The sequence below is a fragment of the Lissotriton helveticus genome, chromosome 5_1 (assembly GCF_964261635.1).
Source record: "Lissotriton helveticus chromosome 5_1, aLisHel1.1, whole genome shotgun sequence".
NCBI classification, from domain to species: Eukaryota; Metazoa; Chordata; class Amphibia; order Caudata; family Salamandridae; genus Lissotriton; species Lissotriton helveticus.
In genome coordinates, this window is record NC_136065.1 from 1,895,966,358 (window position 1) to 1,895,981,079 (window position 14,722).

A 14,722-nucleotide genomic window follows, 5' to 3' on the forward strand; every position below is an offset into this window, starting at 1 on the left:
CTCCCATTCCCGGGGAAGGTCATCGAGAAAATCATCAACATGCAACTGGCTCGCCACCTGGAAGACAACAACATCTTAGACCCGTCCCAGTCAGGATTCAGACGCAACCACAGCACCGAGACAGCCCTCATCGCCGCCACAGACGACAACAGGCGCCAACTAGACAGCGGCGAAACATCAGCCCTCATCCTCCTGGAACTGTCAGCCGCCTTCGACACGGTCTGCCATTGCACTCTAAAGGCACGCCTCTCTCCGGCAGAACCCAGAACGTCCGCCTCCCGCCCTTCCGATCCGAGGCCACAGACATCATCTGCTGCGTCCCCCAGGGCTCATCCCTCAGCCCGACGCTGTTCAACGTCTACATGGCCGCCCTCTCACAAGTGGCCCACCAGCACGACTTCAACATCATCTCCTACGCCGACGACACCCAGCTCATCCTCTCCCTCACCAAGGACCCGCACACCACCAAAACCAACCTCCACGAGGGAATGAAGGCAGTCGCCGACTGAAGCTAAACTCTGACAAGAGGGAGGTACTCATCCTCGGACTCACCCGCTCAGCCTGGGACGACTCCTGGTGGCCGACCACACTGGGAACAGCACCGACACCCACCGACCATGCACGCAACCTGGGATTCATCCTCGACTCCCCCCTCTCCATGTCTAAACAGGCGGCACCATCTCCTCTTCCTCCTGCTACAACACCCTCCGGATGCTCCGCGGGATCTACAAGTGTATCCCGACCAAAACAAGAAGAACGGTGACACAGGCCCTCGTCAGCAGCAGACTGGACTACGGCAACGCACTGTACGCAGGAATCCCAGCCAATCACATACGACGACTACAACGCATCCAAAACGCCTCCGCCCGACTGATCGTCAACGTCTCCTGCCGCAGCCACATCACCCCCAGCCTGAGAGACCTACACTGGCTCCCCGTCGACAAGAGGATCACCTTCAAGCTCCTCACCCACGCACACAAAGCACTCCACAACGCCGGACCAGCCTACCTAACAGCAGACTCAGCTTCTACACCCCCACCCGCCAGCTCCGCTCTGCCAGCCTCACCCTCGCCGCTGTCCCCCGCATCCAACGAACAACCTCTGGTGGCAGATCCTTCTCCTACCTCGCCGCCAAGACCTGGAACACCCTCCCTACCCACCTACGGCAGACCCAGGATCTGCTTGCCTTCAGAAGACTCCTCAAGACCTGGCTCTTCGAGCAGTAGCGGCACCCCCTCCCCTCAGCGCCTTGAGGCCCTCACGGGTAAGTAGCGCGATTTACAAGTACTTTAATTGATTGATTGATTGATTGAACACCACCATGGATGGGATTGTGAAAAACAAAATGAGTGATGATCACTAACGCCAAGCAGTTTTGTCTGGGTGCTCAGCTTCTCAAACATATGAATGCACAGCACTGCAGCAGTTACACTCACTGACTTGCTTGCTGCTGGGGTTTCTATAAGGTCGGCAAAGAGAAAGAGCTAGATCAAGAACATATGAATCCCCATTAAGGCACATTTTCAGATGTGGATTTTATGTGCAACAGAGTCCATCCAGTTCTATGAGGGATGTCTCTTGTACATGTGTGCATTGCATTAAAAAGTTAAAAAAAAATTCTCAGTTGTAAAATTAACAACTTTAATATTTTGTTATATCTTTGGTTCACCCTTTTTTTCTTTCTTGGCAGGTGCGAAAAGTTGGCTGAACTAATTTGGCAGAATCGTCAGCAGATCCGCCGTGCTGAGCATCTCTGCCAACAACTCCCCATCCCTGGCCCGGTGGAAGAGCTGCTTGCAGAACTCAATGCGACAATCACCGACATCATATCAGCACTTGTTACAAGGTACAAATCTCATCACTAGGTTGTTTCCCAGCTATGGATGTGTATATAAACCGTAAGACCTTGGCATTATGCCCTTGGGCTCTCTTTAAAGAGCATTGCATTTGAAGTCTGTTTGTGGGTGTGCAGCTGCTCTGGCAGAAAATATAGGCACTTTGCTTGTGTAAGTGTGCAGCAGCTGTGGGAGACCGCTCTACAACCCAAATACACAACATCTGGTCATTTATTCAAGCCCAGAATTGTCAAATGTATTTAAAATTATCTTTTCTCAGAGAGCATCTTTCAAATGACAGATCCTTACTTTCACAAGTCAGCTTGAAGAAATGGATAGTCATTATTTAAACATGACCCCTCCAATCATGAGTAGAAGAAGCATCTCAATTTTACAATATACTTTGACACCACCCATGGCCTCTCTCCTTTCTCTCTTTGACTATGCAAAATTCTTGGATCACTTAAGAGTGCTTCTGCAAGATGGAGAAGGCAGCATGCCCTTTCATAGATATAATTGTCCAATTCACAAAATGTGCTCACAAAAGTGAATCTTAAGTGCGCAAAATAGTAATCTTTCGAATACCCAATCCTAACTCACAAATTGTGGACAAGCAGATGATTGCGCACTCAAAGCGACCTGTCCTTACATAAGCAGATGCATGGCAGATTGTCCGCTGTCATAATAGCGCAGACAGGAGTGAAAAAGTAGGCCTTTTGCAAAATGCAGTGAACATCTGGAAACTCTTTAAGTTGTTGGGTGTTCCACTCTTTTACGGAATAATTGCCTTTCTGGGGTGGAAAAATATTTAATTGGCATGTGAGATAATGGCTTTGTCCAAGAGGGTGCACGTTTTTCCTTTGGAGAAAAAAAAGCAAAGTAAAATTTGTGTGCATCTGTACATTTCTACTATGCGCATCTAGTGTCTTCTCCACTGTAGTACTTATGGAGGACAAGGACTAGGCGTACGCCACAAAATCTATGGTTGCTATAGACCAATGTTGTTTTGGTAAGTTGCCCCAAATCATAGGCCTGTTCCAGTTCTTCATATGGAATCATGGCACACAAACTGACCTATGTGGTCCCACCCAAAAATACAAATAGACAGATAATTTTTCCTAAATGTAATCTTTTGTGGCACCCTTAATAACATGCGTTCAGTCACATGATGTTTCTGTGAATGTTATAGAATGATCGCTCCATCCTAAATCACAAATTCCAATGTCAAGGTATGCTTGTTAGCTCTTTCCATTCATTTGTTCTCTTGTGAGTGTATTTTACAATAGAAAATTGGTCACGCTTGGAGTTACTGTACATATATTTTTAAAAAGCAGTGTCAGTAAAAGACTTAATGTAGTGTCTGACTACACTATGAATTATTTGTCTCTCCAAGCATCTTTGTGAAGGAGAGATCCAATTGCATCATCATTAGTGGCATTTTTATGTTGACTCAAAAGCTGAGGTTTACAAATAGCTGAAGAAGGAAATACCTAATGAAAGTAGATTCAGAAACTGTTATCCCGATGCCTGTGTTCATTCATAAGGGAGAGCGAGGAGGGAAAGTAAGGCAAATTCTAATTGACTACAAAGACTTCAGTGTGCACAGGTGGAGTTTTCAAACTGAGACTGAGCTGGTGAAAAAATGTGCTGCATGATAATATGTCTGTGATGAGAGCAGATTGAAAGTAGCAGGGGCACAATATAGATATCAAATTGTAATGCGTAGACATAGGCCAGTGATGCATGCTTAGTTTAACTTATAGGTGATTTTCCTTTTGGATGTTAACAAATTGTTGACTTGTTTGTAGCACTTTTATCATAGAGAAGCAGCCGCCTCAAGTCTTGAAGACGCAGACTAAGTTTGTGGCCACAGTGCGTTTATTGGTTGGCGGAAAATTAAATGTGCACATGAACCCACCACAGGTGAAAGCGACAATCATCAGCGAACAGCAGGCCAAGTCTCTGTTGAAGAATGAGAACACCAGAAAGTAAGTGCAGAATTGAATGCTTTATTAGTCCAATTGACAAAGATTTGTGTGTGACTAGCTAGCACTTGCACTTGGAGTATTCATGATTTACTCAAAATTGAATGGACTCGATCTGAGTATTCCTAATTATAGAAAACTCTGCCTAGTGGTCCATCCCAGTAATACACAGGGTGAAAGGAAGAAGTTGTAAATGCCCTTTGGTGAAGAAAATTACTACTAAAGAAACCAAGAGTGGCACATACTACCTCAGACCACGCAAATTTGCCTTCAAGCGGTGGCGCTTAGTCCTAGACATTCTCTTGTAGGGGATTTCCGTGTATAGTCATTATCATGTGAATAGTCCCGCCCATGTGCGTTTGACCCCGGAGCACTTCATTAGATATATCTTCCTAAGTTGTCATCTTCTGCCTTTCTTCAGGAAGGCTTGCATAGACACTGAGATAAAAAGACAATAATGCAGCCTAACCAACAAGGCTACACTGGCCAATACTTCATCTTGAAGTGAAAAAAATAGCCAGTTTAACTGTTACATTTAGCAGTTTTACTGAGTTACACACATAGAAAACTCCCCTTCACAAAACTCCTTTTTATCATGATAGAGATGAAAAGGGTTGGACAGAGAAGCCCCCATAGGCTGCCATTATGTGTCTGCAAAAGCCTTTGAGTCTCCAGAGACCCCGGTATCCCATGATGCACAGCCAGAGGCAGTTACTTTCAATTCTTTTTTGCGGCTCCTGCTAGCAGGACCCTGGAGCATTGAACTCTACCTTTTTTGGTATTCCATTAAAAATGTAATTGAGTATTTGGATTTTTGCAGCTTCACTCGATGTCTTTGGCCTTTATCTACCTTCTGCTGTACTTTTTTGGCAGAATTTCTACAGTTTTCTTGTCAAAATGCCTTCTCTGTTTGACAAGTGTCCTGACTGTGGTAGGATGGCCAAGTCTGCTGCACACAGAGTCTGCATTCTATGTTTGCCTGCCTCTCATATCCCTGGCACCTGTTCTATTTGCAAGACCTTTTCTAGGTTCAGCCTGCTTGACAGGGAGAAGATTCTGCCCCAAGGCTTGGAGCAGAGAAGACAGAAGGCAGCATTTACAGCCCCTGGGCAAGGAGAGGGTAAGTCCTCTACCAAAACCCATGCTTCGACCTCTGGGGGGCTACTCGGTCGAAACCTACTCTTAACGGATAACCTTCCTCAGAGAGTGTCTTCCGTTGCTGATATCTCCACCTTTCAGGAGGTTCTGGTCCAAGGGGCGTCAAAGCTTAACATTCCCTTGTCTACTTCTGTGCCGTCAACATCACTGATATTTGAAACTCTCCAGCAGAGACAAACATCTCATCCATTGCTCCCATTGGAGCCTGGCTTAGTGGAACCGGCTATGGAGCTATTCTTGACAACATCTTCTATAAAATCTGCACCTTCCAGGTAACAGAAGATTCGGTGGGGAGAAAAGTTTGCAACACCGCAGCTACATCCATGAAGGCGGCCAGCTCTACTGCCTTGCTGGGCTAGTATGACAGGTCCCTGTGGGAGTCGCTTTAACAATTTGTGGACCTCCTGCCCAGACACAAGCGGGAAGATTGTTAGGAGATAGTGAACAAGGGTTTGATGGTTTCGAATCAAGTCATCAGCGCTGCAGCGGATATTTCACTCCTGTCAGCCCACTGGTATTGCCACGGAGTTGCTCTCTGGAGATATTCCTGGCTTTGTCTTACCTCACTGAAGCCGTAGGGGCAACAGCGCATTTCTAATCTACCGTTCTCTGGCACGACTCTCTTTGGCTCCCATGCGGATGACGAGATGGCCCGCATGAAGACTGAAATGGAGACTTTGAAGGCTGTAGGTCTAGAGAAACCTAAAGAACAGCGAAAAACCTTCTGCCCCTTCCAACGGCGTTATTCCTCCCAGAGGTTCCAACGATCTCAAGGCCATCAGTCCAACCAACAACAGCAGTTTCAGCTATCTTTTCAGCCGTTTCAGAAACGCCAGTGGCGAGGACGGTCCAACCAGCAGTCTGCACAAGGGAACAAGGCCCCTGCTGGTTCCAAGACCTGAAGGGTTCCTTCCCCCTCGTCCGTTACCCACTCTGGTGGGGGGGAAGCATTCAAAATTATCTGGCAGAGTAGCAGAAAATAACTCGGGACAAATTGGGTGCTGAATATTGTTTGCAGTGGATACTCGCTATGTTTTACAAGCCCTCCTCTGTCGATTCCTCCAACTCTCTAAAGCTACATGCTATGCGAGTTACAGAGGGAGGCCAACATCCTCTTGCAGAAAAGGGCAATAGAACCTGTTCCTCTGGCACAGAGTGGAACAGGACTGTATTCTCGGTTCTTACTAGTCCGCAAGAAAGACAAGAACAAGTTAAGACCCATCCTTTACTTTGGACAGGCAAACAAATGGGTTTGCAGAGAAAAGTTTCGGATGTTGTCCTTGCATCAAATCTACCCTCCACTTCATCAGAGAGACTGGCTATGCGCAATAGATCTGCAAGACCCATATTTGCACATGCCCATGGAGAGGAAACATTGCAAGTTCCTGCTATTCACTGTAGGCAACAACCACTGTCAATGCTCCGTGCTTCCTTTCGGCCTGAAGTCAGCGCCCTGGACATTTTCTAAATACATGGCCATAGTTGCTGCACATCTAAGGAAGAACAAGGTTTTCGTCTACCCGTATCTAGATGACTGGCTGATCAAGGCAGCTACGTCTCAGGAAGCGCTACTACATTTCAATCGGACTTCCAATCTCCTACTTAGTTTGGGCCTCCACATCAACTTCACGAAGTCTGTCTTGCCTCCTGTCCAATGTCTACAGTACCTGGGAGCCACCATTGATACACACACGGCAAAGATGTGTCCTTCGGAGGAAAGACGCTTATCGATCCTTCAGAAGGCTCAGGCTCTCATGACCATGCCCTCCCTGACGGTGCGGAAGGTGTCTTCTCTCCTAGGCTCCATGGCCTCTTGTATCTTCCTCACTCCAAACGCATGCCTCCATATGGGACCCCTGCAAGAATGTCTGGAGGATCAGTGGGACCAGAAACTGGGTGATTGGGAAGACAGGAATCTGCTGTTGCAGCAGGCTCTCCAGTCCATCGGGTGGTGGTGTTCTCCACGCATTCTCCTCTGGGGGATTCCCTTCCACAAGGAGATACCGAGGCAAACCATGGTGACGGATGCTTCTCTCCACGGCTTGGGTGCACATTCCGACCACCTTCAGATGCAGCGCATGTGGTCCCGGAAAGAGACCAAGTACCACATCAACTTCCTGGAACTTCGAGCAGTCCATCTGGAGCTGAAAGCCTTCCAGCCGTCGTTTGACTCCAGTTCCTTGCTTGTCCAGACGGACAATACAACCACAATGTTCTACCTCAACAAGCAGGGGAGTTCGAGATCTCGAGCGTTATCTTGGGAAGCCCAGGCCATCTGGAACCTGACCAGCACAGCAACTCACCTCCCAGGTGTTAAAAGTGCTCAGGCAGAAGCACTCAGCAGACTCATTCAAGAAAATCATGAATGAATGGGTCTTAAAACGACGAAGTGGTGCGAGACATCTTTGGAAGATGGGGTACTCCAGAGGTCGATCAGCTCGCTACCGCGGAAAACAGAAAATGCCGCAACTTCGCCTCCAGGTTTTACCAACCAGGAACTCTGGGGAATGCACTGTGGATCAGCTGGTCAGACGGCGTTCTCTACGTTTTTCCCCCAATTCCCCTGATCCCGACAGTACTGATCAAGCTCTCACAAGCACGGGCCAAGATGATCCTCATTGCTCCAGAGTGGCCCCGTCAGTGGTGGTTCACAGACCTACTCCACTGGTCTCTCCTGCCACATCTCCGTACTCCATGCCGGCTGGACCTTCTAACAAAGTTCGGCAGACAAATGGTGCACCCCAATCTCTCGTCGTTGAATTTGGCGGCATGGCTCCTGAGTTAGTACAGTATGGACATTTGAATCTCCCTCAGGACTGTATGGAGCTATTGAAGGAGGCCAAACAACCATCAACACGCATGTCCTATGCATATAAATGGAAGAGATTTTGCATCTGGTGTGCATCTCAGAATGTGGATCCTACCTCCTGCAAGGAAGATGTCATTCTTCCTTACTTGCTACACCTGGCTCAATCTGGCCTTCAGTTTCATTCGATTAAAGTTCACCTGGCAGCTTTAACTGCTTATAGGAAATGTCCTTCACAAACTTCCTTTTTTTAAATCCCAGTCATCAGAGAAATTCTTGAAGGATTGAAAAAAGTGTTTCCTCCCATTTGGCGTCCTTCGCCTCCTTGGGAGCTCAATGTGCTTCTTTCTCGACTGATGTGGGAACCGTTTGAACCCATTCACAAGGCTATTCTTCAGCATCTGTCTTGGAAGACTGCTTTCCTTGTTGCCATAACTTCTGCCCACAGGGTTAGCGAACTTCAGGCATTATGTTGTAAAGAGCCATAAACAGTTTTTCATTCCTCTAAGATAGTTTTGAGGACTCAGCCTAAGTTCCTCCCTAAAGTAGTTTCATGTGAATCAAACTATTACATTGCCTACATTCTTTCAGAATCCCTCTTATCCTGCTGAGAGGTCGCTTCATTCCCTTGATGTCAGGAGGGTCTTGAAGTTCTATTTGGGTAAGACTGAGGATATCCGTTTATCAGACCAGTTATTTGTAAACTATGGCTCGGTCCGAACTGGTCTAGCTACCCCAAACAATCCATTTCTAGGTGGATTGTTTCCTGTATTCAGCTGTGTTATCAGAAAGTCAACAAGACTCTTGTTATTAAGCCTAGGGCTCACTCTACCAGAGGTAAAGCAGCTACTGCGGCTTTTCTTCGTAACATACCTATTTCAGAAATCTGACACTTGGAAGTCAGTCCATACATTTACTAAGCACTACTGCCTAGACACTGATGCTAGAACAGATGCTCAAGTTTGGCAGGCTTCTCTTCGGAATCTATATGCATAATAGTGCGGTTGTTCTCTGTTTCTTCCACCGCTGGAGAGTTGTTTTGGGATGGGCTTGCAAGTCTATTCACATGATTATGACTATACACGGAAAGCCCCTACAAGAGAAGGAGTAGTTTCTTACCTATAACGCCAGTTCTCTTGTAGGGGTATTTCCGTGATAGTCATAAGCAACCCGCCAGCCTCTCTGGTGACAGACACAGACGTACCTAAGACTCAGCAGGCACTGCTTCTTTAGGCCACCAAAAAGAACTGAAAGTAACTGCCGCTGGCTGTGCATCATGGGATACCGGGGGTTTCTGGAGACTGTTAAAGGCACAGTATTCATTTGCAGACACATAATGGCAGCCTATGGGGGCTTCTCAGTCCAACCCTTTTCATCTCTATCATGAAAAAAGGAGTTTTGTGAAGGGGAGTTTTCTGTGTGTGAAACTCAGTAAAATTGCTAAATTTAACAGTTAAACTGGCTATCTTTTTTCACTTCAAGATGAAGTAATGGCCAGTGTAGCCTTGTTGGTTAGGCTGCATTATTGTCTTTTTATCTCTTAAGTGTCTATGCAGGCCTTCCTGAAGAAAGGCAGTAGATGACAACTTAGAAGATATATCTAATGAAGTGCTCTGGGGTCCAAGCACATGGGTGGGACTATTCACATGATTATGACTTTCACAAAAATACCCCTACATAGGAACTAGAGTTACAGGTAAGAAATTACTCCTTCAACTTTTACGGGCCTCTTTTTTGCTAGTTTTATGACTCTGTGGCTCTGGAATCACACAGTGCATTCTGTCCATAAAACTGTACTTTTAAAATGGCTACTTCCAATTGGTATATTTAACTGTTCAGTAAGTCTATGGTAAGTTGGTGCAGATGTTGTTCCTGTGGTGTGTAAATTGTGGCATATGTCTAATGCAATGTGTATTGACACCACTTGCATATATGACCAACTTAGTGAAAAGAGAACACCAGTTTGCCCGGCTAGAAAGCAGTTTAAAAACACTCCAGTGTAACATGGTAAGCAAATGTGCTTTGCCATGTAGGAACAATTACTTTTAATAGTTCACCCAAGCTAAGCCTACAGTGGTGTACCTTTTAAGTCCACATGGTGGGGTGCTTAATATATAAAAGTGGAGCATGTTAGATGTTGTGGAAATGTTTGTCAGTGCGATGAACAGTTATAAAAAGCTGCTGTTCACTGTGTAGGTAAGGTTGCATTTGCCAAAAGCATTGCAATAAAAATAGGCTCTTTTCTGTAAGTATGCTTAGGAAAATGCTAGAACATTCAATCTAAGTTATTTCCACTTGCTCATAAAAATCTAATTCATAGTAGGTTGTTTATAAAGTTAGTGGAAAAATAGCTATGCACTGCCAGAGAGCAAACTGTTTTGGAAAAGGTTTTCCCAGGAGCATTGTGCCAAAGACTCAATACACATACTAACAGTGGTTAAAAGGGCAGTGGCCGTGCCCCTGGATGCAGTAAGACTGAAGTGTTGGTAACAGTGGCCTCTTAACAAGGCCTAGCTCGATGGGAGAAGGTCAGGAACATTGGACAGATTTCACAAATGACAGCTTTCACAGCTCTTGCTTTTGAAGTGAAGATTCTGAATAAAGATCACAGAAACTGAAGCAATCCATGTCCACAGTGTTTCAGCTCAGCAAAAGGTGCAGGCACTTCCAGCACTTGGAGAGGGCAGTACACCTCTTCTAGGCTGATGTACAAGGCCCCTGCAAGGGAAACGTTTGTTGATGGGTTCTTGGAAGGTTTGTAGTAAACTGAGAAAGGAAGTGCTGAAAAAGAAGTTTGGGTTTTGTAAGGAAAGCGTCTACGATTGGGTGTAGGACTTTATCCAGTCACTGAACCCTCATCACCACCTCTTCAAAATATTTCTGAACCTGGGCAAAAATATCTGAAGAAAGAAAACTCTCCATAACTGGTGGAAAAAAATTACGAATCGAGGATTGCGGACTCTGGTATGTAGAGACTGGAACTACTCTCCAATGGTGAAATTATTGGTCTTCTTTTTTGCTGCAAGGCAAAGGTCTCCCTGATTTGAACAAGGCCTAGTTGGCATCTGTAGACTGGACCCTAAGAGAGCCCTAGTTGAAGAGGCATTTGCCTAAAAACCTGATCTGAGGATGTGAAGTATAACGGTAGTGACCAGGAGGAGTTTTCTCAGTGAAAATAACTTTGTGAACTTCAGTCACTTTTTCCATTTGCGGAAGACTGCAGCTAGGGGCTAGATGTAGGTAATCTCATTCTACCGATTCGGTAAATATGATGTAGGTGATAAATCGGTAAAATTTACAGATTCGGTAATATTTCTTATTACCGATTCGGTAATAAGAAATACCTTCTCATTCATTCCTATGAGCCTTGAGGCCCATAGGAATGAATGGGAAGCCATTCACTATTACCAATTCGGTATTTACCGAATCGGTAAAAGCAGGAGCACATTGAATCGTGCATGTGTGCACATGTGGTGCACATACATGCCCTAAGTGCATGTATGTCTGCCACATGGCACCTTGAAAAATTATTGCTTTTTTAGAGGTATTTGGTATTTACCACCAACTTGTAGTTGGTGGTAAATAACGAATCCTTAAAGCAAAAATGCACTCACTTGTGTGCTATCTACATAGGTTTTAAGGATTCAGTAATTTACCGATTCCTTAAAATAAGGAATCTGTAAATTACCGAATCCTTAAAACCAGCCTCCTACATTAGAAAGGGCTAAATACCGGTTGGTAACGGGAAAATCCCCGATTTTCGGCTGTTACGGACCGGTATTTAGCTACCTACATCTAGCTCTAGGTGCTGTAGCTGCCCTAAGATGGGTTCTCCCTTGAAAGACAGGTGCCCACCTTGAAGGATTTCAATTGTCAAAAATGTGAATTAGTCAGAAGATAAATCCTTGAACTGGGGAGAGGCGGCAAATGTAATCAGCAGTGAAGCGACCCCAGAGGCTACATAATCCTCCTTTGAGCTTGTGGACCCAAAACCGAAGGCTTTGTGCAGCTAGATGACAAAAGACCTGGTCTTGAGGAGCACTGAAGGACTTTGAGAACCCAAAAATCTTGTAAGTCTGAACTTGAAAACTTAATCTTTTTGACCCACTCACCTTAAATGACTCCTGTGCCAAAGACGTTTGCTTGAAAATGCAAAAAGGTTAAAGGCAACCACTGTGACTTTCAATTGGTGCTTTGTATTTTCTTGGTACTTTTAGCCATTAAACTTCAACAACCAATATCATCAGTTTCGCATATCGAATGTAATCATTTTTGTCATTTTACATATCGATTCTTTTAATGCTTGTTGATTTATCTAAATCGATTTTGGAATGTTGTTATGTTTTGCTCTTTAATATTGTTTGATGCTACTTTCTCTGAATTGTTTGTTACTCATGCCATTGCTGCTAGGGGTCAAGCATAGATTTTCAAAGAACAGCTTTTTTTCAAACGGTATGTTTATCCTCTTACTGACACCACTGAGAGAGGTATTAGTGTGGCTCACTGGTTAGAGGCGGCAGGCCTGAGAGCAGAAGTCAGCCTGGGACCAGGGTTCAATTCCCGACGCGGCAGGTTCGTGGACCTTGGTCAGCGGACTCGATAATTCTCGCTTCGGTGCTTACTCTAATCAGGGGTTCCACTCGGCAACTCTGGGCATTAGCTTGCCTAATCTCCACAACGGCCCCACCAATTCCGGGGATGCCTGGCTCCACCTTGGGGACTCCCAGCAAGGGACCATCCCACAGGGAAAGCCAGGACGGGTTCCCCAGAGTTATACAGCGCCGGGACGCTCCGTTGCTGGGGCAGCTGTGCGCTTTACAAGTATACTACATTTACATTTACATTTACATTTGTGCCAAAGAAACAAACACAAGTCCATGTTAAAACTTCAACTCCCATCAGGCCATAGAGGGTTGCCACATCCTTAGACCTTTAACAGTGTCCATGCTACGTAGATAGTCCCTCCATCTTGTCTGACCCTCCTCTTTCTTCGCGCGAGTCACGCCAAAATCACTGATCCTGTTTTGAGCCGTCATTTCCTGGAACACAAAGAGACGGGTGATACCACATGATAAAGTGATGATGAGTCTGAAGCAGAAACCATAACTTGACCTGACAAAACTGTATTTACATTGCACAATCTGTCAAGGGAAGTGTATAAAAAATAATTTGTAACTTACTTACACCATTACGGGAGGGTTTGCACTGACGTGCAACGGGAGGGATAAACCACGCCTCCGTGCCCTTTATAGAATTGAAACTTACCGTTACGTATGCAAGGCAAATTTTGATTCTATGTCAGGACAGGAGGCTCCGATTATGCTAGTTCAAAGCTTACTTACCACTAATTGAGCCACATCCACGACTGGTTTGAAATAGAACTGTTTAAAAGTGGAATCCGATGACCAATCCGACGCCCGCATGAGATTGTCTAAACGGGCCCCCAGGGGAAAAGCTTTAGAAGCCATTGCACCCCTGGCTGAATGAGCTCCGAACTGTTTCGTATCAATCTCCGCCTCTTGCATGGTCCACCGCACCCACCTGGCTATGGTGGGGGAGTATACCGCTTTGTGGGGTTTTCTTAAAGCAATTAACAGTTGCTGTTCTCCCGGAGGGCGTAATTCAAGTGTCATATCCTCGTATACCTTTAAGCAATTCACCACACACAGTTTTGGCATGTCAGCAAAAGCTGGGTAAGAGATCGTCCGTGACAATGACTTAGTGCGACGACCTATGGTAAAGGTAACCCCTTCAGGGGAAAAAACCCTGGCAGAAATGACCAGTGCCCGCACATTCGACACTCTGCGGCAGGAGACAAGGCAAAGTAACATTGTTAGCTTGGCAGAAATTTCCTTCAGTGACAGGTACTTATTGGGTTGCCAAGACAGGAAGAGATTCAGCACTAGATTGACGTCCCATAATACTGAATATCGCGGCTCCGGAGGTAACGACAGACAAATACCCCTGAGAAGCCTGCAAATAAAAACGTGCTCCCCGATCGGAGTGCCTTTAATGGGGCAGTGGCCCGCTGAAATAGCAGATCATATTGCGTTGATAGACCGGTATGCTAGGCCCTCATTCGCCAATTCTGCTCAACAATTCAAAACTGGTACGACGCCTGCAACCATGGGATCCATGTTTCGTCGAAGACACCAACGCATCCACTTAGACCAAGCTGACCGGTAGCGCTTCGAGGTACTGTCTGCCCAGGCTTTAGAGAGGAGCATCTTAGCCGATCCCGAAAGGCCTTGGAACGACTAGCGACTCCTGAAAGCCGCCATGCCATGAGGCGGAGAGTCCCCTCTGTGACGACATGGTGACATTCCCCATTCGGATGCAGGAGGAGGTGTGGAAGCGGGGGGAGTAGGAATGGAAAATCCTAGGAAAGTTCCAGAAGATCTGGAAACCATACTTGGGACCGCCAAAACGGGGTCACCACAACCACTTCCGCCCTCTGTCGCCGGATCTGGGCTGCCGTCACCTCCATGGAGAATGGGGGGAACGCGTAACCCGTCTCCTGACTCCAGTCTTGCAGGAAAGCATCCATCGCTTCCGCTAGAGGGTCCGGCCTCCCACTGAAAAAACACGGGAGTTGGTGGTCCAACCGTGAGGCAAACAGATCCACCGAGAACGGGCCCCAAAGACTGTGCAACCACTGGAAGGTTTGCGTGTCCAACTTCCACAGACTGGAATGCCTCAGATGTCTGGAATGCCAATCTGCCACCTGATTGGCTTGGCCCGGCAGGTATTCCGCCGAAACGGACACCTGATGACTCAGACAGTAGTCCCAAAACTCCTTCGCCAAGTTCGCTAGGGCCCGGGAGCGAGGGTCTCTCAGATGATTCACATGGCGAACTACCGAGACATTGTCCATCTTTAAAAGGACACAAAAGGTGACCCTGTCTCTGGTCCAGCATCGTACTACTGGAGACTCAAAG

General features: G+C 46.2%; 1 protein-coding gene across 8 annotated transcripts in view; it reads left to right on the forward strand.

Moving 5' to 3' along the window:
- Nucleotides 1–14,722, forward strand: part of LOC144755958 (signal transducer and activator of transcription 5B) — a 1,707,375-nt gene that overhangs the window by 1,313,731 nt on the left and 378,922 nt on the right. For all 8 annotated transcript variants that reach the window (XM_078645393.1, XM_078645400.1, XM_078645396.1 and 5 more), the window contains 2 exons: nt 1,691–1,846; nt 3,644–3,823. In XM_078645393.1, coding sequence (XP_078501519.1) covers nt 1,691–1,846; nt 3,644–3,823 — 336 coding nt within the window. The remainder of the gene's footprint in view (nt 1–1,690; nt 1,847–3,643; nt 3,824–14,722) is intronic.